This window comes from Pseudonaja textilis, chromosome 7 (assembly GCF_049901715.1).
Source record: "Pseudonaja textilis isolate UNSWEBS1 chromosome 7, rPseTex1.2, whole genome shotgun sequence".
In the NCBI taxonomy this organism is placed as follows: domain Eukaryota; kingdom Metazoa; phylum Chordata; class Lepidosauria; order Squamata; family Elapidae; genus Pseudonaja; species Pseudonaja textilis.
The window spans coordinates 54678952-54706922 of NC_141996.1; the positions used below are offsets into that span (position 1 = coordinate 54678952).

At 39.3% G+C, this 27971-nt stretch overlaps 1 protein-coding gene across 2 annotated transcripts; it reads right to left on the reverse strand.

The window, feature by feature from the left end:
* Window positions 1-71: 71 nt before the first annotated feature.
* HSF2BP (heat shock transcription factor 2 binding protein) lies at window positions 72-27971 on the reverse strand. Of its 2 annotated transcripts, XM_026713655.2 has the most exons (8): window positions 27859-27971; window positions 26151-26301; window positions 24141-24244; window positions 20002-20151; window positions 14271-14409; window positions 9408-9525; window positions 6622-6725; window positions 72-2415 (listed from the first exon to the last, which is right to left on the reverse strand). In XM_026713655.2, the coding sequence occupies exons 1-8, from the start codon at window positions 27907-27909 to the stop codon at window positions 2207-2209; spliced, it is 1026 nt and encodes a 341-aa protein (XP_026569440.1). In that variant the 5' UTR covers window positions 27910-27971; the 3' UTR covers window positions 72-2206. The 2 variants fall into 2 exon arrangements, with proteins under 2 accessions (XP_026569440.1, XP_087793793.1); XM_087937667.1 differs by lacking the exon at window positions 20002-20151.

Here is a 27971-nt window from a genome sequence, read left to right on the forward strand (position 1 = left end):
TTGAAACCAGAATTCAGCAAAGTTGAATGGGCATGGTTCAATACATCAATGAGACATAAGGATAACTTAGATATAATCAAATGTAATTTTATTTATTGTATTAAATCTTTGCCTTCTAACAATTTTAAGCCAACATGGCAACACATTGTAATGGGGAGAACTGGAAATGTAAACATATCAGGACTAAGAATATTCAAGCACTCAAAAACATTTTTATAATAAGTATGTATATTACTTCTTTCAAAAAAAGATACAATTCAATATTATTTTCAAAATGTAACTGCATCTTCACAATTATATTTTTCATAATTTCTGAATTTCAAAAGCCAAAATCCATCTCAGAAGAAAATTGGTATTCATAAAAAAAAACAAAGCCAAAGTAGAACTTTTGTAAATAAGTTAAATTCTTAGGACATGTCTCTTCAGATATATATTTTTAAACGTACAAGAGTTTGGGAAAAAAAGAGCAGAAATATCAAAATCCATGTTTTGTTCTTATTCATTCTGGATGTCTCCTAGCCACAATAAAAGTGGGCCTTTGTTCAAAAGAGAACCCAGAGAAGTGCAGAACTAGTTACCCAAGTTATTTATTTTATTTTCAACATTGAATGCTTTCAGCATTTTAATGTTCAGCCATTACACAGTATTGGCATATTTTAAATATCTTAATTATGAAAATAAAAGAGGGCAATACTTTTATAATACTAATATAAATAGCTTACAACTTCAGAAGATGGGTATTCTCAGTGCACAGACAACTATGGGGGAAGACATGGAAATTTACCAATAAAAATGCCCTCACTTCAGTTTGAAGATTTTCCTATAGAAAGTTACACTGCAACATTTTAGACAATTTAAAAACAACATGAAAGACTATCTTAATCTTAAGGAGATAAAATCACTGCTCCTTGTTCATTTTAGCAAGGAACAGCAGGAAACTCTTATATGCTTAATAAATGACCATTGAAAAATTGTTACTAATATATTTGTATGTCCATGAATTATTTATTACCATACTAACAATCAGGCCTAGCAAAATGTCATCGTCCTAGTTGCTTAAAGCCCAAAGGAGGACGCTAGTGGCTCTTTTTAGCTAGTCTCTACCTTTTTTGGCTAGTCTTTTAAAATGCTAACCTTTTTAAATTAGCTAGCACTATACAAAATCATAGATACAGGATAAACGGTAGTTATCTTTTCAGTTTCCTTGGAAATAGAAGGAATGTGGCATAGAAGCATTAAAGAATAAGAAATATGATAACATCAAATTGAATCAGCCCAGCTAATAACCAAAGATAATGCTTGTACCTAGACCACTATGAGTGAGGTGTTAGGGCAAAATGAACTCTGACAGCTACTGTTGGCTGTCTCCACTTATATTCTCCCCTTGTCTCTAGAATAACATAAGATGCAATTTGCGGGAGTCACGTGCTATGCTGGTAGGCTCAACTTTGGAAGGCACAGAATGAAATAGAAGTCTACAGTCAGCAATGGAAAAAAAGCTTTACAATTTATGCTACTCCGTAGCTAATCCTTCTAAAAATCCTAGGACCCAGAAGAGTACCAGGAAAGGAAAAGGCAGTTTTTCTAATGGTAATGTTCTTCTTTTATCCCTTTGCAATGCAGTAAACTTATATAGTGTGAAGAAACCAGGGGGAAACAGACAGAGCCTTCTGCCCAGTAATCTTTCACCCAGACAATTCTGCTGATAATTTAACTTTCAGTTTTGATATAAATATTTACCAAAAAATGAAGTCTTTCCATCCTTTACTAGATTTTTAAGTTGGGATCATTTTTGATGTTAAAAATCAAAATTTAAAGACTATTCTCACTGTCACTAAAATAAGAGGAAGCCAGATGAAGAATAATACAGACCAAAGGTGCTTGATTTTATCTTAATAAGTTATGATGTAGAAAATATGAATTCTGAACTATATCCCTTAGCTATCAGGTAAGATTTTCATTAAGGGAGGGTTATGGTAATATTGCAGATATTAAACTCAGTATTTCTAAGAGACTTGATACATCACAAGCCTAGAAATTCTGAGATGCTATTTATGGACGGGATTCCTGTGCAGGAATGCCAAGCATCTAAACCATTTAATTACAATGACTAAATATATTAGAAAGCAGGTATAATACTTTACAAATTATTACAGAACTTAAAAGTATGCTTGAAAAAAAATTAATGATATCCTCAGCAAGGGTCTTACATTTCACCTTCTAGTACTCTGAGGTCCTCAAGCAGCTCGTGGGCCAGAATTTGTAGATCTTTATTACAGCTCTTTGATAGCAAAAGGATACGTGGAAGTGGTAGGGATTCACGAATTTCAAGACCTGACTTAGTTAATATATCTGGCTCCATAATCATGGACTGGAGAAGTCGTAATACATGAAAACATACTTCTGGATCTGGATCTAGAAGAGAGGAAGAAAATAGTATAGCGATGTGGCTTTAAAGAATGGTCACCATATAAATACAATAAATGGCAAAAATAATTACCATTGTTATAATTTAAAGAAGTTCTAAATTATTCCAGTGAAGTCCTTCTAAAACTAATTTTTCAGCTGCCTATTTACCAATGTTCTCTACATTAAATCCACAAACCACAGAGATAGCAGTGCTACCTTTAATATCCACTGACTCTGAACCCAATGTTAAAATGCTTTCTGACTCAATATGTTTGATAAAAACCCTAAATTGGAACATTATTCCAGACAACTGGGAATTCTGATTGTGCCAATAGATGCAATTACAATAATGATAAAGCCAATCAGCATGTCTAGTTCCCTTTTTTTCTTATTCTCTGACATTTTTTTAAAAGATGGCTGGTTAGCACTCCCTACATCAGACAAAAGGGGATAAAAAAAAAAAAATCCTGGATTTTTTTTTCTTTTTAATATCTAGTATTTGCAACTCTGGGGTCACATTTTCAGGTACCATATTCTACTCTGTATTAATGTTAAACAATTTACAGAAAATGTTTATATACTCCTAGTTTCCTATGTTTATATATTCCTATGTTTATATACTCCAAATTTCCTGGATAAGGTATTTAAGGTATTTATCAGAATTATTTGATGTAACTTGCTTTCAAATATTAACAGTTGCGCATGTGAGCAGTGGTACTGCTATAAGGCTCGTCACATCATCGTAGCCTCTTCGAGCAATGGCACAGCAATCCTTGCAGGGTCCTGGGATACGCTGAAGCCTTGGAATGGAGCCTTTTTCACAAACAGCAGGAAAATGGGGAGAGGAATTTTCCTGCCTGTCATTTATTTCTCAAGCTCCCTCTCCCTCCCCATTTTCCTGCCTTTTGCAAAAACAGTTCCACTCCAAGGCTTGTTGTTGCATTGCGCGTGTGAGCGGCGGCATTGCTGTGAGGTTCGTCACATTGGTGCAGCCTCTTCGAGGACCCTTCAAGGATTGCTATGCTGTTGCATGTGTGAGCAGCGGCATCGCTGCGAGTTTGGATACACTGGCACAGCCGCTCACAGCAGGATGCCAGCTGCACCAGAAGCTTACGGAGGTGCTGCCATTCATGAGTGCAACACCACAACAAGCTTTGCAGGGTCCTGCTCCAAGAGGAATGGATAACAGGCAGGAAAATCCCCCCCCCCCATTTTCCTGCCTTTCAAGAAAACGGCTCCACTCCAAGCCTTCAGAATATCCCAGGATTGCAACGCTGAAGGCTCCATTCTGAACCTTCAGCGTTGCAATCCTGGGATATACTGAAGGCTCGGAATGCCTCTGCTTCAGTGCAGAATGACTTTTGCCCCTCTCTGCAGCTGAACAGTTGCTCCCCATGCCTGTGCCGCCACTCATGCTGGCCATGATCATCCCCCAGGCTTATTTTGGGGGGTAGGTGTAATATTAAGCCCACCCCCAAAATTAGGATTGGATTTATTATTGGTGTGTGTGTGAGAGAGAGAGAGAGAGAGAGAGAGAGAGAAAAAAAGAGAGAGGGGGGAGGGAGGGAGCGAGAGGTATTAGAGAATAAACCCACGAAAGAAGTGGCCCGGCGGCCAGGTGAAGCATGACGGCCACTCTTTTCAGCCTCAAAAGAAGCGGCCCAGGGGTCAGGCAAGATGTGTGTGGGGAAAATAGGACACCCCTCGAAAAGACGACTTATGGTAAATAGGTACCACTTTGGTGGGAAAAGTAACAGCACTCCGTGATGTCATGCTGGCCACATGACCATGGAAATGTCTTCAGAAAGTGCTGGCTCAATGGCCTTTGAAATGGAGATGAGCACTGCCTCCTATAGTCAGCAACAACTAGTGGAGTAAAATCTGCATGGACTTCTTTATCTCTATCTGGGTTAGGGAGAGTCCCAGAATCACCCACAAGTGTCAGCTTGTGAGAAGTCTCTAGAGTGGCACTTTGAAGTTCTCAGATGAGCAATCTAGATGAGAGCCAGGGCTGCAATCACTTCATTGTTGAAAAAAACAGCCATTTTGGAATTTATTTTTCAAACAGAAAATAAGTCATACCTTTCACTTCTTAAACACTTTATCTGATTATTATCTTTACTAAACTAAAAAAGGCTCTTTTTGGTCACAGACAGCAGAGGGAGCTAAAGAGTAGAAGATGAACCAATATTGAAAGCATCTAAGCCAGGGGTCTCAAACTCGCATTGTCAAGGTGTTGTCATGTGACATCTTGAAACTTTCCCCTCCTTTGCTAAACCACTCATGGGCATGGCCAGGGCATGATATATCCGGACCACAGACCGTGAGTTTGACAGCTCTGATCTGAGTCGTCACTAGTTGAGATGGGCAGAAATAGAAATCAAATAACAAACTAAAGTTTCAATGTCAGGGCTCTACAACAGTATTATATATACAGTGCAGTCCTATGAATGTTTAGTTACAAATAAAACATATAGTACTATGTTCAGTTATCTTCTCTGCTTAGGATTGCAACTTCCATTCCTATGTACATTTATTTGAGAATATATTCCAGTGAAAATAATCACATATCTAAATAAGCACATACAGTATTGTGACTTTTAAATCAGAAATAATACATACTGGGGAGCCACTGAGCACAATGGTAAAGACCAGAGGTGGTATTCATCAGGTTCGGACCTTCTCTGGTGTACCGCTAGCAGAACGTTTGAGTAGTTTAGAAAACTGGCAAATACCACCTGTGGCTGGCCCTGCTCCCGCCCACCTGCTTACCATGCCCCATATATCTCACCTTTGCCATGCAGCCCAGCTAAACTCCACACGTCGCCTGTTCTGCTCACCAAAGGTAAGCATGCCTCCCACTCGCTCTTCGCCTCAGTTCAGCGCCTGGAGATGCATCATTCCCTGGCTCCAGCCTTGCCCCGGAGCCTCTGCCCACATGCTGCCACCCCCCTATGACTTCAAACTACGGCCTTCCAGGCCAAAGGAATTTATTTGGCTTGTGGCCTGCTGCGCTAGGCCAAAGGGTTGTGGGGGGGCAGCATGGGCACAGGAGGGCCAAAGCAGTTTGGGAACAGACCAGATGGTTCTTCTTACCTTTAAGAATATCCGTCCGGAAAGCGCTGCAGCGGAGATCTTGCAGCCCCTTTTTCCATCCCTTGCTGAGCCTCAGTCACTTGTGGGGACACTCCATGTATTCTGCAGGTTGGTAGCTGCTTCTCTTCGCTGCTGCCCTTGCTGGGAGAGCATATTGTGCAATTTAGCAGCAGTCAGCTGCTGCTTTGGGTCCTCTAAGTTCCATCCGGAAAGCACTGTGGCACAGAGAAGTAGCAGCCATGTTGAAATGCTGTTTTTCTCAGCTGCAACTTAGAGGACCAAAGCAGCGGGTCACAGCTACTAAATTGCACAAAACGCTCTCCCAGCTAGAGCAGTAGCGGAGAGAAGTAGGCACCAAAGAGAGAACAGAGATGGGGGGCAGCAGGCACCAAAAGGCTGCTCGGTCGAGCTTCGCTGCATGCATGTACAGAAGCTGTGCGCGCACGCACATGTGCAGAAGCCAGGTACGCAGAAACCACACACGCATATGTGTGTGCCCTCCCACCCTCAGCAAATTGTTGGTAAGATTATTTGAAAACCACCACTGATAAAAACATTAAGTTGCAAATCAGGAAGCCCTTTGATTTGAATGTTGCCTCTGCTTCAACTCACTGATACAACTATGTGGTTTTTTTTTAGCTTCATTCATTCCCTGTGCAATATTAAAAATGGCAACATTGAAAATTATTCAGTGAAAAAAGCCTATTACAAGGATTACAAGATAATGTATCTGTGAATATTTGAAAGGGCAGTAATCATAAATATAATTAAAAATACTAATATTTACTATTATTAGCATCATTCATCATTACATATCAGAATCTAAAACCTTGGCCGTATCACCTGCTAATTACAACTCTGATGTGTTTTTCCTCAGAGAGCTCATCCTATTGCCTTTCTCTTTCTTGTCCCCGTATATAAATGTTCTATCTTTTACACTGATCCTAAACGACACAACTTTTTGGCAACATTTTAGTATATAACATACTGTTCTAATAAATTTAGAGGAGCAATTTTTAAAAATAATGTTATTGAGCATTTTATACTTCTATTTATTGTAGAATAAATATTGTACAATAAAATCCTCAATTTTTATTGTATTTATAAAAAACTTACCATTCAGGAGCCACCAGATTAATGGGAAGAATCCTGCATTTTCACTGATGTACTTCACACCTTTTATGTTAATACTAATATTATATAAGGACATTAGCATCAGCCTGCAATAAAAAAATTAAAAAATGACTGAAATGCAAAGAAGTAATTTTTGGCCAAAATTTATATTGCACCTTTTGATTTGAAGATACTGTAGTAGCATATGTGTACATATATACAAGTAAATCCTTGATTTAACTGTGTTTAATGAGAAATGTGCTAGATTTGTTTTAAATGTAAGGGCAACCTGATAAATGAAATTACTATGAGGGCTTAAAACCAATTTAACTGATTATATTTGCATGAGTAAAACTATAGCTTTGAAATAAAGCTTAATCTTTAAACTGTACAACATGAGTCGTACTATAGAAAGTATCATAAGAAAAAGTGAATGAATAAAAATAGAGAATAACAGTAAAGAGGTGGAGCATATTATCTAAATCTGGAGGTACAGCGGGTACTTGTAAAAAGAATGAGAGGAAAAGAAGGAATGGGTTCTTTTGAGAGCTTTGTAATCTCATGCCTTCTTCTCTTCACTACAGAAAGGAGATAGTAAAGGTTCTAAGTGTTTTGTTCCTCCTTCCTTCATGGGCTATAACAAACACCACAGTGCCTGGAGGCTCTGCTACATGCCTCCAGGCTAGATTTTAGATTAGATTGAAAGCTATTTCTATTGCGATATTTGTTCCTGGGAAAATATAGATTGAATGCCAACATAAAGATTGTAATAATTTCTTGCTATTTAATAACATATTACTTATGGGTCCTAATCTGCTTTACATGTTATCTTACATCTCAATCCTTTTAAGGATTCTTTTTAACAAATGTAAGAAATCCTGAACTCAGAAGAATTTAGATCAAATCAGAAAACACATGAGTCTTTGGGTCATTACTTCTGAGATATTTCCTTACCAGATTTCTCAATGCCTTTAACAACAGCAGAACTTCAAATATGCTTGAAAAGTTCTTAAAAATTCAGGGAGATATTCAGAGATGTAACTGCCTTGATAATATGCAATTGAACTGTATACAGCCAAATATCGGGAATGGATCACAAGAAATGATTAATGACATTTTGCATTGTGTCACAAAATGTTTTATAAAATTTCAAATTTTACTGGAATCATGGATTCTAGATTTTGGACACATTCTGTAAATTAGCCTCTTTGAGATTCAAATAGATTCTAGATTCAAAAATTGTTGCCTTATGAGTATCATCCATCAAGTAGATTATAGAGTTGTATGAGGGAGTGAAAATGCTAGACTACTTCGAATAAGAAACACATCTGAAATTACAAGTGCATTGTACCTGCAACTATTTTTTCAATATATCATCAAAATAAAGCAGAAAATTAAAAGCTTGGTTTACAGAAACTGTCTTAGAAGAAAAAACTACAATAATTATCACAGGGCTAGAGTTCTTGTTGAAAAGAGAAGTCAATAGGTTTATCTGCTGAAGATCATACACAGCAACACTGGGAACAAGGTTTTTTTTTGCCCTGTCAGTATCTGCTACTTTGTCTTACCATTCATACTAACAATAAGCAAATGTTCCAATTTGTTCCCATCTATCAACTTCCAAGAAGGCCATATACTAATTCAAAACTTCCCAGAGAAAATAGGAACAGCTGCCCCACTAAGTCATTAAACAAAGAAAATCATATTAAATTTCACTTTGCAATACATTTTTACCATCTGTTTATCAGCAGACACAGCAAACCAGATTTAAAAAGTGTTATAGAAAAGCATGTTTGTGCTTCTGTTTTTCAGCTGTTCTTTTTCTAGGCAATTGAGAAAGCTGTGCAATAAATGTCTACAGAAGTTATAGAGTGTGTGTGTGTGTGTGTGTGTGTGTACACACACACACACACACTATTAAGTTGTACAAAGGGAAAACTCTCTATTTAGAACATTAGGCCCTAGGAAATGCTTCTTAATTCTTCAAAACCTCTTCCTATTATCACTATTCTTGTAACTTTTACATCACAAAGTTATATTTATACTTGCTTAAGCATTTTCATTAGGTATAACTTTTTAATATATATTCTCTAGTCACAAAAATATAGTTCTATGATCCACAATCTCTGAAAATCTAGCCTATAACACCCCCTGCTGTCCATTCTTTATAAGCATAATGCAATTTTGTTAAGTAGCAAATGAAAATTAAATAAATTACTTGTAATTAAAAAAACTAAGGAAATTTTTCCCAGGCTAAGTGATGTCAAATAATTTATTGTAGAAACCTTTTGTTAATATATGGGTAAGTAAGAGTATTCATGAGCTGGAACTTGTTACTTTATCAGTCCACCCCTTATATCTGATACACTAAGAAGAGTATTTCTGGAACTTCTTTTGAAAATGACTTACAAGTTTGCACAAAGTTGCCTTTTCAAAAAGAAACAACTTAGAAGTCCCAACGTATATGTGGATAGATTTAGTATTATTCCATTTTTATTTCTGCAATTCTACCCAGCATGATAAAAAGGAAATTGCTATCCTAATTGGGTTGCTTAGATTGAAGATTTGGGACTGAATAGTACTTTCTTTTCTTTAGAAAATTTACTATCTAGAGCATGCATTTTTAACTGTTCTGCCACAACATTTTAGCAGTGGCATATTAAGATAAATTTGTTTAATATAAAAGTAATATTGTTGTTTCATGTAATATTAATATAAGATATTGAAGATAATTTAATTCAATTATCTTTATTTTTGAATTATCTTTAATTCAAAAATGATTATCATACACTTTCAATTTGGTGCAACATCCTGGCTTCATATCTCTCAGCAGCTGAATCATTGTGTCCAGCAGTTCCCGATTTGAACCAACAAGGAATTCACGACCAATTGCTAAAGCAGCAACGTCTAAGAAAAGACAAAATAAAACATAAACACTTTAAATAAGTTGTGTTCTTATTTAAGAGCACTACTGAAAAAGTAACTTTCAGAAAGCCTGCTAATTAGTTGCACACAGATCATTCATTTATATTATTACTTAAGATTTATATCCTACCTTTTCTCTAGTAGATAATTATTAAATAATTAATTAAATTTATATTCCACTCATGTCACACATAAGGCAACTTTCTTATTAATATCGACATGGAAGGGAAAGGGATCAGATTGATAAAAGTAGTGTTGCAGCACAAGCTCCACCTCTTTCTAAATGTGTAAAGCAACATTAAAGATGTTGTACATTCCAAAGAATTGGACTTTTGTGATTTAATGCTGTGGACACCCTTGGGCAGTTGGGTAGGTTGGATTCAGAGATAATTAGTCCAGATTATTGTTTTACTTGTTAAGTTTATTTCACGACCTTTGCCCAAGAGCTCAAGGTAACTGACTGAGATTGTCTTTTATTTTATTCCGTGATCGTGCCTGGCTTTGATTCATGCTCTTCCTGTTGGAGGGTCCCGAACCGGACTGGAGCTGTCCTGTATGGGTGGTGAAAAAGGGGGAGACCGCCTGCCATATTGAGGGGAGCCACATCTCCCCTCCTCAGCTAGGAACACTCCTTCCAAAGACAGGCTGTAGTGGTAGCCTTAAAATGGCTGCCACGAAGATGAGAGTCTAATAAATGATATAGCTAGGAGACCAAGAGATGATGGTTAAAGATGTGAAGGATGGGGGATTCTGCATGGAAATTTTGGTACTTAAGAATATAGATATATAGGTTAGGGAATTTGGAACTAAAAGTTTATTGTGAATTATTGTTAAAAATAGACAAATAAATTTAACTGGAATAGAAATGGAAATAAGAATTTATCATAAGATTACTATCTAAGATATAATTATGTGATGAGGAAAGTGAATATGAAGATTACTATGTAATATTCAGCAAGGTGATGAAGAAAGTGAATACAGAGTACGGAAATTAAAAATGATTACATTGTTATTAATATCTATAACTGGATAAATGGAAATAAAATGGGAAATAGAAATTTGATATATAAATGTTTTTGGAATAAATATAAGATTTATTATGTAATAGAGAAAGAATACCATGTGGAACCCGATTGGGGGAAAAATATGCGTATATAATAGTAAATAGGAGATCATTGTTGTTAATATAAAATGTAGTAATTAAAATGGCTATATTGATACTATTGATTTTTTATTTTTTATATATTGGATTAAAGGGAATAAAATGGGGAGAATGTATAAAATAAAACTGGGTGGCAAGGTTGAATTGACAATGAAAGGGGACAAATATTGGATAATATATTTTAAGTTGGAAGTGTTTTTTCAGGAAATGATGAATGGAATAATATAAAGTAATAAAACGTATTAAAAGAAAAATGGGATAGGTAATGATATGATATGAAACTGGATAAGAATGCTAATTATGTAATTATGATTATGTATGTATGTTAAAACCTGGAATCACATTGTTCATTCAAAGAGATGTTTAAAGAATAAAAAAAGATGAGAGAGAGAGAGAGAGAATGAATAACAATGATCACACAACTTTTCCACAACGAAAAAAAATGCTAGGCAATATTTGCTGTGTTTGGTAAGTTTATTGTCTAGGTAAGTTTATTGTCCGCTTAATTCTAAAATGGTTCTGGGTAGCTTCATAAGGTTAAAACAAATTATGCATAAAGATAAATATATAGATGAACAACAGCTACTGAGGAAATAACAAACCATTTTAATCCAAGTCTGGGTGGGAATGAAAAAAAGGGACAGACAGAAGGTTTCAAAAGACTGCTTGACAGCAGGCAGGAAATCCACACCATGGAGGGAAGCTGCTCCAAAGGCAAAAGAGAAGGCTTGGCTTCTGGGTCTCACTGAAGGACACTACTTAATCAATAGCAAGTTGACAATGTTGGAGCACACAGGACAAGCTGACAGGCAGACACTATGGGAGACAGGCAGTCCCTCAAACAGCTAGGCCCTATGCCAGGGGTGTCAAACTCAACGCACGCGGTCCAGATCTGGCCCACAAGATGGTAAGATTTGGCCCGCAGGAGTCACCCGAGAAACAGCAAAGGACCAGCCCGTGGGGCCTCGGCCTGACTCAGGCCAACCATGTGCTGATTTGCAACCTGGTGGAGGACATCCAGGCCGGAGCGCGGCCAGCCTTAGATCCACGGCACTGCCCCTTGGGATGCACATGGAGTGTGAGCATGCGGGACCTGGAGTCCCTGGGGACTGCGTTCTGAGCACTTCCTTTTCACCCAGGACACCAGCTTTCTCACGCTCACTGCAGTGGTGGTATTCAGCTGGTTCGCAATGGATCGAGTGAACCGGTAGCAAGAATTTGGCGTGGGTCGCCGAACTGGTAGTAAGTTCTGGCTGGCCACGCCCCCCCACCCGGTCGCCCTCCCTCCCGATGCTCACTCACCCCACCTGCCTGCCTGACATTCGCCTAAGGTATTTCTTTCTCCTTTTTCCCTCCCAATAATCAGCTGTAGATAGGATCAGCTGTGCCGGGATTCCCCTTGCTGAGGCCCAGGAAGGCAAAAAATGGAGGGAGGAGCTCACCCCCCCCCTCCATTTTTTGCCTTCCAGAGCCCCAGAGGAGCCTTGGGGAGCAAAAACGCCCCCCCACGGGGCTTCTGAGGCTAGGAAGCTCCCAACACGGAGCTTGGAGGAGTGCTGCGTGCCCCTCCCATGCTTTGTTCCTTTTCTTCCTGAGCCCCAGAGGAGCCTTAGGGGAGCAAAAACGCCTCCCCAGAGGTTCCTCTGTGGCTAAGAAGCTCCCCAAAACGGGTGGGGGCTGCAAAAAAAGCCACTCCCACCCAGGCACATGGCCACGCGCACCAAGCCACGCCCACAGAACCGGTAGTAAAAGTTTTTGAATACCACCACTGGCTCACCGCCTCCTATGTGCATGCCATGGGGATGGGGCTGAGGCGTCACTGCAGATCTAAGGCTGGCTGCAGTCCAGCCGGATGGCCATCACCAGATTGCAGATCAGCACCATGCTTGCACCAGTGTCTCCAGGCCCTGCTCCTGGCCGTTCACATGTGTGTGGTGGTGGCATCAGCACCAAGCAGAGGCAGAGGGAGGCAGGTGATGCAGACCACCAGATGTGCCTGCTCCATCCCTTGTGGCTGGGACAGGGAAAGTGGCTGCCTGGCACATCCAGCAGGTCAGATCACGTCTCCCCCCTGTGCCTCTGCCTCAGGTTACTGCCACCACCGTGGGCCAAGTCAAGGTGAAGCAGAGGGTGGGACAGCTGCTGCCTGACATCATCTGTCTGGCAACAGGCCTAGGCCTAGGCATGCTCTACCAACTCTACTCGGCCTTTCTAGCTGCTTGCTTCACCTCCTTTGGGCTGGGCGAGTTTGCTGAGTGGTGGCGACAGCAGCCCAAAGTGGGGCCAAGGTGTATTGGATGCACAAGGGGTATGCGCTTCATGTGTAGGCCAAGGGCAAGACCTGCGAGGGGGGCTGAGATGATCAGCCGTAGTCTCCAACTGCAAGCCAAAACAGGCAGTGGGACAGAGTAAGCACATCTAGCCATCCACATGACGTGCCTCCGGCCCTTGGCAGACAACCACAATGCTAATCCGGCCCTCAATGAAATCAAGTTTGACACCCCTGCTTTATGCCATGCCATATGAACCACTCATAGCTACTTAGTCTTGCTAGGACTGAACTGAATCTATTCCTCCATCCCTAACAGTCTCCAGCTAATGGGACAAGACATCCACAAATATTAATCCAGAATAATTATAATATGCATATGAATTCCAGTCACAAACAATTCACCAGCAAATCATGAGAACTAATATATAGCTAATAAATAGTTGTGCTGCAGAACATCTGTATTTTAGTTTGTTTGTTTTTATTAAGTTGGGACAGTAATTTATATGAATATTATATAACTATTTAGAAATATGTTTAAAAGTATACATGGGGCTTTTATTGTTGATGGTCTAGAATTTCACCGGACATAAAACAAGGTGACTCACTTTGTTAAGAATTAATCTTAACTGGATCTGTTGGAGGAGTGCTGCGTGCAACTGCTAAATTCTGTTTTCTAGATGCAAATCCTGGTCAGAAATGAAATGGTCTTTGTCTCCCTACGTATCATTACCAAGTTTTAAAATCAACACCACTATAGAAATAAGAACATGTAACTTTGGGGAGAATTCTAAAAGTGTACAGGAAAAATATTTTGATTTCACATATAGTACATGTAACTGCCTAGAACATTTGAGATGTGGTATCTGTTATTATTTCTTTGATACATTATTGATACCACATTAATCACTGAAATAAAATTTGAAAGAAATGTTAAACTATATTTTGTTCAAACTATGAACAAGTTATGTTTTCTTATTTCAAAGAGAAAACTTTGATTCAATGTTGGAAATTTTGAAGATGCAGCATAGCATAATCTGAGTCAGATACTCCATAGTTTTTCTACCAGAGGGGAAAGAAGAATTATTTTATTTGTCAAATATGATTCTGGTCAAAGTAAGTAAAGATGCATTAGTACTAAATATATTCTCAAGGAGAAAGACATTAATATGGTATGATCAGTTTTCATAAATAACATGGTTATACTAAAATAAGCTAAGTTAAAAAATAAATTTGAAGTTGTAAGTCAACTTAAGTGATTTCTTATTATTCTATAAAATATTAGAAGTTACTTACTTGTAACAATTCCAGCCAAACCTAACACAAACTGACTTTCATCAGAATCCATATCCTGATGTTTGCTATCTTCATTTAAAGAGCAGACAAAACTCTCCATTGTTTGTCCAGCAATATTAAAAAACTTTACTGCTTGAGCCTGAAATTTCACAGAGTAAAATAACTATTTAATAAACCAACAAGTTTATAAAAACTAGCACTTCAAACAATGAAATGTAAAAGTAAACATATAGTTACATATTGTTCATTTTATAAGGTACTTCTTACCCTAGGACAAAGGTTTTTCTAATTATATAACATAGCAATCCAGTAGGATAAAGATTTTTTGCATAACTAGACAATTGGTGTTTATAAATATTTTTAATTTACAGCATTGATCAACATAATTCTTCAGTTCATATATCATAAATAATGTATATTCAACACAAACTTTGGTGTATACTACAGATGGCTTCACTGACACATTTTGAGATTTTGATCAGTTATGTAATGGGTAAGAAATTTTAAAGAAGTAACAGTTTGTTGCTAAGAAAACAAATCTTGCAATAAGCAGTCTAAGTTACTACAGTACAGATAACTTTGTATTATGATAAATTATTAGTCTTTAAGACAGTCCAATTTCAAGGTTTAAAAACAATGTTAAAACAACCATTCGTGTTTGTTAGGGATAGCAGCAGGTTTTTTAAAATAAATCTAGAGAAGACTAAAACATGACAAATGGTTTTCAGACTAAAACATATGATGAACAGTTGTAGGATTTGGGTTTGGCAACTCTAGAGAAATGGATTGGGGGGACACAATAGCAGTATTCCAATATTCCATGACCTTCCATGAGATGTACCATCATCAGATAACTGAGTTGGCTGTCAGTGAGAAATCCTATCAGCGGTTGGAAAGAGCTGGAATAAAAGACAGCATGAAAGCCCTGAGCACAGCTGCACAAGTACAAGCTCTAAGAACCAGATCCATAGAAGCAATAAGGGAATAAGATGCAAGCAGGAGCAGGAAATACTGAATGGTACAACCAAGTAGGTGGCATTGTGTACAAGAACATCTGCACAGTGTATGGGATAGACCAGGGCTGTCAAATTCACGGCCCGCGGCCCAGATGCATCACACACTGGCCGCACCCATGCCCAGTTTAGCGAAGGGGGGAAAAGTTGTGATACATCACATGACGACATGACAACATGAGTTTGACACCCCTGGGATAGACCTTCCCAAGTCCAGATGGGAGATTCCACAGAAGGTTGTGGAAAATAATAGGGCTAAGATGCTGTGGAACTTCCAGCTCAAGACAAACAGGAAAAAAAAATTTTTGCAATAATTTTTTTATTTTTATATTTTTTTAAAAAACATCTTCTTAGGTGAACAATGTGGTTACAGGTTTTTACATTTCAATACAAATGTGACCATGATTACATATTCAGCTTTCATATCCAAATTCATATCTTATTATTACTTGCCCCATTTTTCTTTAAATATTCTCATACCTTGTTTTACAATATTATCAATATTCTTATTCAATTTCTATATTCATTACCCTCATTTTATCCAATTTCATTTCATATAGCTTATTTCATTTTTCTTTAAATATTCTCATGCCTTATTTTACAATATTATCTATATTCTTATTCAATTTCTATATTCTTTGCACATTTTCTTATATCCATCACATTTGCAAGTTTTATCACATACTATTATTCCATTCCTTATTCAATAAAATTCATCTTATCATCCAAAAGTTTTCCCCTTTCATTGTCAATTCAAGCTTGCCACCCTTTACCTTATACATTTTCCCCATTTAATCCTTTAATCCATTATAAACATTTATAATATAGCCATTTTTTAATTACCACATTCTACATTAATAGTGCCTTAAGTACTATAACATACATACATACATACATACATACATACATATATATATATATATATATATATATATATATATATATAGGCTGAACTCGAGCACCTAGTCCAACAGTGGCACGACCGCCTCGAGCAGTTCGGGCTCCGGCTGAACCTAAAGAAGTCCGAATACCCGACCACTGACAATGAAATGACAGGCTCCATCCACGTGAACGGGCAGGAGCTACCGCGCGCCTCCACCTTCAAGTACCTGGGAACTATTCTTGGGGAAGAAGGCCTACTACAAACTGAGGTGGCAGCCAGGATCAACGCAGCGTGGGGCAAATGGAAGTCCGTCACGGGCGTCCTCTGTGACAAGAAGATGCCGATGCGCCTGAAGGCGAAAATCTATAACTCTGTGGTGCGCCCCGTGGCCATATACGGCGCAGAGTGCTGGCCGGCGACCAAAGAAGTTGAAAGCAGACTCCAGATAATGGAGATGCGAATGCTCCGATGGTCGGTAGGCCTCACCCTACTCGATCGCGTCAGGAACGAAGAAGTGCGTAGACGGTTCAACGTCGTGCCCATCCCCACGGTCATGAGGCAGTCCCGGCTACGATGGTTCGGCCACGTGAGCCGCGCCAAGGAAGAATCTATCATCAAATCTGCAATGAAGGTGACTGTCGGAGGAGCGAGACCGCGTGGTAGACCTAAGCAACGCTGGATGGACACGATCAAGGCCGATCTAGAGATCGCGAAGGCAGACCCGACATACGTGGTAGACAGAGAGGTGTGGAAGCAGTACTTAAGGACATTAGCGGACCTCGCCCGAGCGCGAGACAAACGCTGAAGAAAAAGAAGAAGAAGATATATATATATATATATATATATATATATATATATATATATATATATATTTTTCTTAAGTTTTCGGGTATTTATATGTATGGTATTCAGCTTTGTTCGGTATTTTCCCACATCATTATAGTTGTGCTTTTAAAGTTGTAGCAACGTTTCAACAGAATCTCATCTGCCATCATCAAAGCTTCTGTATTGTGTTTGTCTAAAGCCTGATGATGGCAGATGAGATTCTGCCGAAACGTTGCTACAACTTTAAAAGCACAACTACAATGACGTGGGAAAATACCCAAACAAAGCTGAATACCATACATGTAAGTACCCGCGAAAACTTAAGAATATATATATATATATTCTGAGGTTCTCGCGGGTATTAGTATGTGGATCTTTGGTTATTCGGGTTTTCTCCCGCGTAAGATTGGAAGTATCTAGGCAACGTTTCGATGAAGTCTCATTCATCATCTTCAGGCTTCTGTCTTCGGCTCTGTGCTTCTCAGAGTGATGTGAGCTTGCAGCTGCTTCTTCCTTTTAACTGCTAGTGGGGGTGTGACTTGATTGGGTGGGGGCTTGGCTGTGTTCTGATTGGGTGGGGGGGTGTTCTCATTGGTAGGGGGTTTGGCTGTGTTCTGATTGGTTGGGGGGTTGGCCGTGTTCTGATTGGCTGGAGGCCAAAACAACCAGCCGAGTGTTTTTAAACAAAGAAAAAAAAAATTTCCCAAAAGATCCAAAGTCACCAAGCAATCCAGATAGACTATTTCTTTTAGCGCTTTTTCCCTTCTTCCATTTCTTTTTCTGGGGTTGCTATTAAGTCACAAAATTCCAATTGAAATATGTCTTTTTGAAGTCTTATTAATGTTCAAATGGCTCTTTAAAATTCTAGGCAGTCTGCTCCTTATTTTCAAATTCTACTTCAATTTTTTTCCTCTCCCTTCCCACTCACAGCAAAAGAAAAAATTTTCTTTAAATATTTAGAAATCCATATCCCTTTGGCATTAGCATAGTCTTTAGCATTTAGCATACCTTCAATGCGGGTTTTCCGATTTCTCTCAAAGCTGTTCCGTTTGGAAGGAGAGTGAAAAGAAAAAAAGTTTTCCCTTTAATATCCATTCTCTGCTTACTCAGTCTGGGAACGATGTATCTTTAATAAGGGTTAAATATCAGGATACTTTCACTGTTCCTTTGTCCCGGTCAGCAAAGATCACTTTCACTTCTTCACAAGCTCCTCCAGAACTTTCTTTTTCCGGCTGAGCTCTTCTATGTGGCGGCCATTACAGACCGCCGCTCAGCTGCCTTCAGAGAGGGAGATTTAGCCGGCTAGGGAAGAGAGATGCGATGTCTCTCGTCCCTGCCAGAGCCCCCCAGTCTTCACCACCTTCTGCAAAGGTGGCTTAGCCCCGAAGCCAAATGGCTCAGGGCACTCAGGCAGTGAACACAGGCAGGGACCGCGCACAGTCGCGGATTCCTGCCTGCACCGAAGCGCCACAAACCAGAAGTCGCCAAAGTCCAATTTCTTGAATTTCCAATTTTACTCTCTCTCTTCAGTCACCACTTCTACAATCTTTAATAATAACTCTTCCCTTTAATTCCGGAGTTACCTTTTAATTTCCAGATATTTCACCTGGTCCACACACTGTTCACAGCTTCACTGCTCCAGCACAACCTTATTTCCCGGTCAGTCTTTTGTCTTTAGGGTGGCCATTTTAGACCACCACTACAGCCCGTCTTCAGTGGGAGTGTTCCTAGCAAGGGAGGGGAGATGTGGTTCCCCTCGATGCAGCAGGTGGTCTCCCCCTTTTTCACCACCCCTACAAGGTGGCTCCAGCCCCATTTGGGATCCTCCAATGGGTAGAGCACAAATCAAAGCCGTGCACAATCAAGGACTCCGATCTGACTTCGATGGAAGTGCCACCGGAAGTCCAAATCCTACAACAGGCAAATTAACCAAACATGATAGCAGACAATAGACAATAGCAGTGGTGATAGAAGTAGCTGTGCTAAGCAGCAACATCAGGAACGAGTATGAGAAGCTGGAGAAATACCAGGGTCCAAAGAAGAAACGAGAGGATATGGAATGTAAAGGCCAAGTGGCCTCACCACTGATAGGATCTTTATCCAGTCTTGGTACATCGGCTCAATAGAAATTAGGGGATCTTGCAGCAGTAACTCATATCCTCACCAAATGTCTGGATTATAATGAACTCTATATAGAGCCCTTTTTGAGAATTACTCAGAAACTGCAATTGATACGAATTATGATAGTCTACCAACCAGATGTTACTGAGAACACATTACATCTATGCTGTATTGGTTGTCCCATGATTTTCTGGGTTTGACTTATAAAGCCCTATACAGTTTGGGAACTATCTACTGCATGATCATCTTCTCCAAACAGAATTGATCTATCTTAGAAATTTGTTGTTTCTCATTTTCATAAAAGTGAGAATGGCAGTTTCAGGCCAGATATTTGTTACAACACCAAACTTATGGAATAGCCTTCCCTTAGAAGCTAATGTGCCCCATTCATAGAAGCATTCCTGAAGATGGTAAAGACAGATTTTTTCTAGATATCAGTTAGAAGTAGTTAACATGTTCGTATTATTAGTTATTTATTATTTAATCTGGTTCCATCTGTATCTGCTTAATAAGTATTTAAAATTTCTGCTTATTTCTTTTGCATCTGAGTATTCAACTGATAACTTATATACAAAAAACAAATTTAATTCCTAAATATGTCTTCTAAATTTCTCCATTTACTTTAACATTATTAAGGGACAATTTAAATTCTACCCATCTTGTTGACTAAGTTTGGACCAATATTTGGCCTCAAATGGAATAAATTTACCATAATGTAGACTCTAGAAAGTCTTCAGCAAATATGTCACATTTGACTATAGTGTGCTAATTCCAATTAGATTGAGAAAAAGAGTAAGCTCTTTTAAAAAGGATTTTAACAAGGCTGGTAGTGATTTCATCTTCCAAAAGTGATTAAATGATTTAATATCCCCAAAATGGCTAAACTTACACTTCCTAGAATATTTTTAACTGCATCTTCATTATTAGAAACACTCCATAATAATGAGCATACTGCTGCACCCATTTCTGTACAATATTCAGCTTGTTGTAATAATTGTTGCTTTGCATCATTCAGCTGCTGTCGAATATTTAATTTTTCCTGAAAATAATCAAAATATAAAGAGGTGATCAATAGTATAAATTATAGTTTTCAGATAGTTCTAATGTTTTGCAAGAAATTGCAAAAAAATCTCTTAGCAAATTTAAATAACAATTACCATATTTTTTGGACTGTAAGACACACTGGACATAAGACGCACCTAGGTTTAGAGGAGGAAATCAAGAAAAAAATAGTTTTTTGCCATTTTTACCCTCCCCAATGGGGAGGCCAAAAATGGGGTGCATAGAAGCCGCCGGAAGGCAAAAACAGGCCCATTTTTGGCCTGCACAGTGCTTCTGGACGCCGGGGAGGGCAAAAACAGGATGCGCGGAACAGTGGTGGGATTCAAAATTTTCCATTACCAGTTCTGTGGGCATGGCTTGATGGGCATGGCCTGGTGGGGGTGTCAAGTATTTGAGTCACTCACAGCCATGCCCACTCATTCACATGGTCCCCCATCAGGCCACACCCACAGAACCTAGTAAGGGAAAAAAAATATTTCTACCTATTTTCCGTGCAGGCCTGGCCTAATCTGTCAAAGGCCTCCTCCTGCATGCCACCTGCTCTCCCTTCACCAGTTACACGTTGCCCTGTTTCCCCTCCTTCAGAGGCCCTGGCCCTAGCCCCGCTTCCTCCCCCACAACCACCTCTTTCTTCGGGCTTACTTTCCTCCCGCAGTGGCTGGTGGAAGAGGGGAAGGCAAGTTCTATTGTTTTAGTGCGATTGTGAGAAGCCTCCCAGGCCTCTGCAGTGCTGTCGCTGTCCTGTCAAAGAACAGGGGGGCAACAGCAGAGGTTTTTTGGCACGTTCGAGACCTCCAGTAGTTTTCCGCACAAGAAGCCTCGAGCTAGCCGCTGCTGCCAGCTTGGTTCCGGCTGGCAAAGAGGGAGCAACTGGGAGGCTTCTCAAACTGAAAAAAAGATGAAGCAGCTGCAGGCTTCTTGCCGTGAAAATTACTGACTTCTGGCTCCGCTCCACTTCTCCAACATGCTACCGCCACCGGCCTGTTCTATGTACTGGCCACCTGCACACCCCCATTGCCTGCTGCGCCACTCCACTAGGACTTGCCCGGGCAAGTCCCTCAGGCATAGTGGCAGCAAGCAATGGGGTACGCGCAGGTGGCTGGTGCATAGAACAGGCCAGTAGCAGTTGCACATTGGAGAAGTGGAATGAAGCCAGAAATCAGTCATTTTTGCTGCGAGAAGCCTGCAGCCGCTGTGTTTTTTTCTCAGTGCAGCTAGACTCCAGCCGAATCTGAAAAAAACACGCGGCAGCTGCAGGCATCTCGTGAGAAAGGGAGCAAGATTTGGGCTAGTGGGGAGCCCAGTGGCGATGATGGCTCATCCCTGGCTTGCCTTTCCTGCAAGCCAGCCGCAGGAGGAAGGTAAGGTTGCAGCCATGGGACGACGAAAGAGGCAGTCGTGGGGAAGGAAGCGGGGAGATTAAGAGCCAGGTCCTCTGAAGGTGGGGAAACGGGGTGACGTGTCACGCTTAAGCAAGAGCGGGTGGTGAGCAGGTGGTGGCTCTGGGACAAGGCTGGAGCTTGGGATGTGTGCTTGGGCAAGGCTGGAGCTGGGCAATGGAGCATTCCCTGACATGGTTGAGGCGGATAGCAAGGGGGGGTGGCTCCGGGGCAAGGCCAAAGCCAGGGAATCACATGTTGTCTGACCCAGCCAAGGCAGGCAATGGCTTCAGGGCCTCGGGGAATGGCACGTCCCTGGGGCCCCAGCCTCTGACCCAAGGCAAAGGTTGAGCAGGCATCATGCATTGCTTACCTTTGGTGAGATGAGCTGAGCGGGCATCAGCAAGGCAACTGGCGAGGTGATAAGCTGGGCCCTGTGGCAAAGGCAACATATATAGGGCGGGAGTGGATGAGGCGATTGTCGAGTGGCTGGAAAGGGCAAGCGAGCATCAAGTGGCCAAAAGGGGTCAGCGAGTGGCGACTGGGCAGGGGTCATGGCCAGCCAGAAGTCACTACTGGTTCAGCGACCTAGGCCAAATTGCTACTACCTGTTCACCCAAACCAGTGAGAACCGGCTAGATACCACCTCTGGCGCAGAGGGTTTGGGACCCCAAAACAAGTCTATTTTTGGCCAGCAGAGTGCTTCTGGATGCCGGGGAAGGCAAAAACAGGACGCACAGAAGGTTCGGGAGGCCAAAATCACACCCATATTCGCTCTATGAGACGCACAGACATTTCCACCCACTTTTTTAGGAGGGAAAAGTGCATCTTATAGTCTGAAAATACGGTATTTAAGCTCGGCTGCTGAGAACCTTAATTCTCTTCATCTGTAAATATAGATAGCTCTCAACTTATGACCACAATCAGGACCACAATGCTACCCCTAAGTGATAAGGTCATTGAGTGAATTGTGCCCAATTTTACAACCTTTTATGCCATGGTTGGTAAGCAAATTGTGCCCCCACAATTGACTTTGCTTGTTGGAAGCCTCCTGAGAAGGTTGCAAATGACAATCACGTCACCCAAGGACAGTGCAATTGTTATAAATACATGCTGGTTGCCAAACACTGAAATTTTGATCATGTGACTGCAGGGGGTTTGTGACAGTTGTACGTGTGAGGGCCAGCTGTAACTATTTTTTTATAGCACTGCCATAACTTTGAACAGTTGTTAATGAATGTTGTAAATTGAGGATTACCTGTACTTTTAAATAATAAAAATAGATTTCCACCTCCATATATAAACAGAGGATAAGTCAACCATCATATTCAGTTTGGATACAAAATAATAAAACAAAGGCAATAGACTAAAATAAAACTTATAATTCAGATCGTTTATGATCTTTAAAGAAAGGCAATGCAAACCTGAAACTCATTATATTATTTGTGATTACTTCAAATATATATACCTATACTGTGTCTGATGTTGCTTAACTTACAGAGAAGACTTCAATATGTTCATCAGCAATTCTTTCCAGTTTTATACATCACTACTTCAAAGAGTTAACAGAAAAAGGAACAAGTTTCTGCAATCTTCTATAAGTGACTTAAACCAAAGAAATGCTTTCTGCTCATCAGTGCACACACACCTTCCTAGAGAAATGGGCAGTCTTGTATCTGATATCACAATGAATTTTTGGCTGATTCATTAAAGAATTGTTAAAAACTTTCTATTTGATTCGCATGCAGAGGGTACTTGCAGAAGTATGCAAGAACATCTGAGAACCTCTGACATTTTATCGGCCATGCAACCTGGAAATAAGGAAAGTTGTACACCAACATGTGCAAAGACATTAGATTGGTGAAAACTGATTAACTATAGGCAGCAATTTCTGATGGAAAGTGGAAATAACATAACAATGAAACTATGTAGATGTCATCTCTTTGAATCTCTTTGGACTTCTCTAGATATACATATACATGGGATTGCATCTCAAATCTATATGAGAAAATAGAACAGTCACGCTAGAAAAAAATATCTAATGCGAGAATTTTAGTACAGTTACTTTTAGTTTACTAATATTCCCTCATACAAAATATCTTTGGTTATTTGATTGTCATGCTAATCTGACAATAAGCATGTTTCACCTTATTAAAAGAGCAATTCTATGAGCAAAATACTGGCACATATTGTCTCTCACATAACTTTAGCCTATCTGTGTATATTAAGATATATATTCTCTGATTTCTAAAAGGTAGAGAAATACAGGAAAACAAATACAGAACTGGAAAGTAAAAGACTGAACTTTTAACCTTATTTGCCAATACCTGATGTATAGTAATCAAGGTATTTGTCTATGACAAAGCAGATTCATGATCCAGTCCATCATTAGCCATGAAAATTCACTGGCTGAGTTTGGGCCAGTCATTCTCAAGACCACAAATCTTTTCCTAAAGGAAAAGAACATTAAGCTTCTGAAGGAGAGATAAGATGTAAATTTAAGAAATAATGATTTCAAATAAGTCCCAGCAAATGTAATAATAGTTTTTATATATAAACTGGGTAATGAATAGGAATCCTTCTTTACCTTTCTTTCTCTCACACAGTCTGCCTGGGCTGCTTCCAAGCGAGCTTTATAGTGTTCACAATCCATTCTCAATTCTTCCAGTTCATTACCTTTCTTTTCTACAACTAAAAATGGAGGACCACAAGCAAAACAAATCAAGTCATTCAAATACTACCATTTAAACTCTAATCATAGACTAGCGCTTATTCTAGACCAGCAGTAGCCAACCGTGAGAAAATTTTGGTGGGCCACAGAGAAATTACACCCCCAGAGCACCTCCCCAGAGCAATTAATCCAGGCTGCACAGAAACACAAGGCTGCACAGCCCACATGGCCGCCCACTCACTCATTACTCAGCAAACTTGCCTGCTAAATTGCTGTTTTTCCTTTTTCCGACCATCATCAGTTCTGCTATGCCGGGAGATTTAGATTAGATTTCTTGCTTTCTAACTAGCCAAAACTCCCTTAGGACTGAAGGTTCTATTATTCAGTGCAGACTCACAGCAAGCAAATTTGAGAGACTGAGCTAGCCGATGGCAGATTGATATTTCACTGATTGATTCTGTGAGCAACTCAATCTACCTGCCTGTTTTTTGGTAAAAGTTGCTCTTTTTTTATAAAAAATTCAATATTTACATACATGGTGTGTTAATTTTGTGAGTTTGCTTGCAAGCAAATTTTATGTGACTGACTGAGCTAGCCAATGACAGATAGATCACTGAATGATTCTGTGAGTAACTCAATCTGCCTGCCTGATTTTGAGTAAAAGTTGCTCTTTTTTTAATAAAAAAATTCAATATTTACATACACGGTGTGTTGTGAGTTAATTTTGTGAGTTTGCTTGCAAGCAAATTTTATGTGACAGATTGAGCTAGCCAATGGCAGATAGATCTCTGACTGAATCTGTGATTCTGTGAACAACTCAATCTGCCTGCCTGTTTTGCCTGATTTTGGGTAAAAGTTGCTCTTTTTTTATAAAAAATTCAATATTTATATAAATATTTATAATATTTATATACAAGCCATGCCCAGCCAGTCACATGACCATCAAGCCACACCCACAAATTAGGCCACACCCACAGAACCGATTAGTGGTCCCTGGGATTTAAAATTATGAGTTTGGTGGTCCGAGGTCCAAAAGGTTGGTGACCCCTGTTCTAGACTACTATCAGTCTGAATCCATAATGTCATGGATTCACAGCTGTGGTGGCATAGTGGTTAAAATGTAGTATTGCAGGCTGATTCTGCCCACTTCCAGGAACGGCTCAACGTTGACTCAGCTTCCTTCCTTCCGAGGTTGATAAATATAAATATATACCTCTTACAGAGTGCTGTAAAGCACTATTAAGTGGTATATAAGTCTAAGTGCTATTGCTATGGCTATTATATTTGGCTCAGATAGGCAGCAAATAATTATGTCTCCTCTCTTTCGCTCAGAAACCGCAAGAATATGAACAGTAGTACTGAGGCTGAAGTGACTAGATCAGATATGATCAGGAGTAAAGAAGGAAAAGTAACTGTACAGTTCCTCTTTAATTTCAACTTTTAACTGCTTACTGCTATGTATCTTTTGCTTCCACAAATTCCCAGTGGAAGGCATAATGCAGTTCAAGTTGTAAAGTTACAATTTTAGTTTCTGTCATAAAAAGACCACTTGGTAGGAAAAAAGCAGCAGGAGGAATGTTTTTAAGACTTTTCATATCAGCCATTTTTCCATTTCAATTTTTCCATTTTTCAACTCAATATGAAATAGATTATTAGGCAAGGAAAGTATCATTCCAATATTTCATATTACTTAACATTCTTCACTCTTGCACCTTAATTTCTTTTAAACAAAAAAGTAGGGTCTTTCCTAACCAATAAATTTGTATATTATATTTAAGTATTTTTACTATATTCCTGTCTTGCATATAGAATATAAAAAGAACAGAAAGCAGGAATACAACCAAATAATATTAACAATTGTCTTATTTTCATAGAATATTCAACACTATTCTATGAATTAATTGTGGTTAATATAGGAGAACTTACTTGTTTCAAGGGCATCCAGTTTCTGAAAGCTTTCTAAGACATCACTATTCAATATCTTGGGTAGAATGTCATGCAACTGCATTACTTCAGTTGTCAACCTCTCCAAAGCTCTCTTTTTGACCTTAACAAATTCAACTTCTACTTCAATTTTCTGCAACAGAACAAAACAATTTCCCCCTCTTTTTTCTCCCTGCTATTCAACAAATGTCTTTAACAACAAACTTTCTCTTTTATTGTTACATTTTAGGCTATATTAAACCATTGTTTTCATACATTGTTTGGATTTATACATTTCAGAAGTATTAAATTATGGTATATAAAAGAACAGATGGAAGGTGAGCATTTAGGTGAAAAAAAACATTGAGAAATTAACATATCTTTGCATAAATTCTATGAAGGCAAGTTAACTGCAGCAGTACATGTTTATTTTAACTAGGAAAAAGCATTCATCTTATAAATCGACATATACCGCATGCAATGCTGAAAAAGCAGCTAGTTTTACATACAAGGCAACTTGTTCCCCCTTTTACTTCAAGAAGATAGAGAACTTTTAATATCCATTTATATATATATTCATCCACAGTAAGTGCTCATCTCCCATGTGAGGAATGTAGACAATTGTGAAACAATTGAGATATATAACTGAGATATAACAATTGAAATATAACTGCTGGTGACCATCTACCACAGCACCATTGAGAGTATTTTAACTACTGAATCTGTATATGGTTTGCCAATTGCAGTGGCAGATAGGATTGCACTTCAGAGGGTTGTCATTGCCCAAAGGATCATTGGTTGCCTCTTCCCTCTTTGGAAGAGCTTTATAGCTCCCACTGCCTTAAGAAAGTTCAAAACATTCTTAAAGATCAATCTTATTCTGGACACACACACACCCTTTTTTTTAACTATTACCATCTGGCAGACAATACAGGAAAATAAAAACAAGGACAAATAGGCTAAAATACAGCTTCTATCTCAGAGCACTATGTTGAATTCTACTGTATAGAATTCTACTGTATATTGTATTAATGCAATATCGGGTTTTCAATTCAATTGTATAGAACGTGAAGGATGTGTGTTTGCATTTTATTTTTATAGTTATAATGTACACTGAAGATGGCATTTAATTTCTTTGTGCAAGGTGCAATGACAATGAAGTAAACTAAACAAGAATGTGTCTTTCATTACCGTTATATTTCCGAAAATTGTGTATTATTAGTACTAAAATGCTGCAATAAGTTATTTTACATACCAGACTAGGTATTTTTATTTGCTCCTATATTAAATTTATTTCTAAGCAAACACGCTTAAGACCATATCCTTAAAATATACATCACTTAATACAAAATCCTTCTTAAGCGGCTCAGGAGTCAACGATTACATCGACTCATTAATCTGTTCGCACAACGCACGGTGCTGTCAATGACAACGCTTCAATGTAGTGAAAATTCAGCCACCCTGTATTCATATTCCTGTAGGATGCCCGTCTCTGGATGCATCGAAATTGAAAAGGGAAGAAAGCGCCTCATGGTCGGTTTCTGGAGGCCAGAAGCCTATTGTTATCACTATAAAATTGCGGCTGATTTGGGGGATGGGGATTGAAGCATCGCCTGTCCCCTGCCGTCTTCCCGTAACTGAGGGAAAAGGGCTAACTTCGAGCGTAGGATCAAGAATCTCGCGGGAGAGTAAAGGCAGCGCTTTCCGCTACCTGCTGTCCGCCTCCTGAGCAGGCCGAGCGAGATAAGCAACTTCGCTTCATCTCTCACACACGATCAAAAACGTCCCCGCTCCTTTCAGTCTCGCTGCACACCACGTGACAGT

Bases quoted from the DNA above. Each gene is read 5' to 3' on its own strand.
- HSF2BP (XM_026713655.2), bottom strand. From the start codon at position 27,909: ATGAAGCGAAGTTGCTTATCTCGCTCGGCCTGCTCAGGAGGCGGACAG. The intron at 24,245-26,150 runs GTAAGTTCTCCT...CTCCATTTTTAG, and splicing joins ACTGGATGCCCTTGAAACAA to TTGTAGAAAAGAAAGGTAAT. The intron at 2,416-6,621 runs GTAAGTTTTTTA...CCTCTCTTCTAG, and splicing joins AATCTGGTGGCTCCTGAATG to ATCCAGATCCAGAAGTATGT.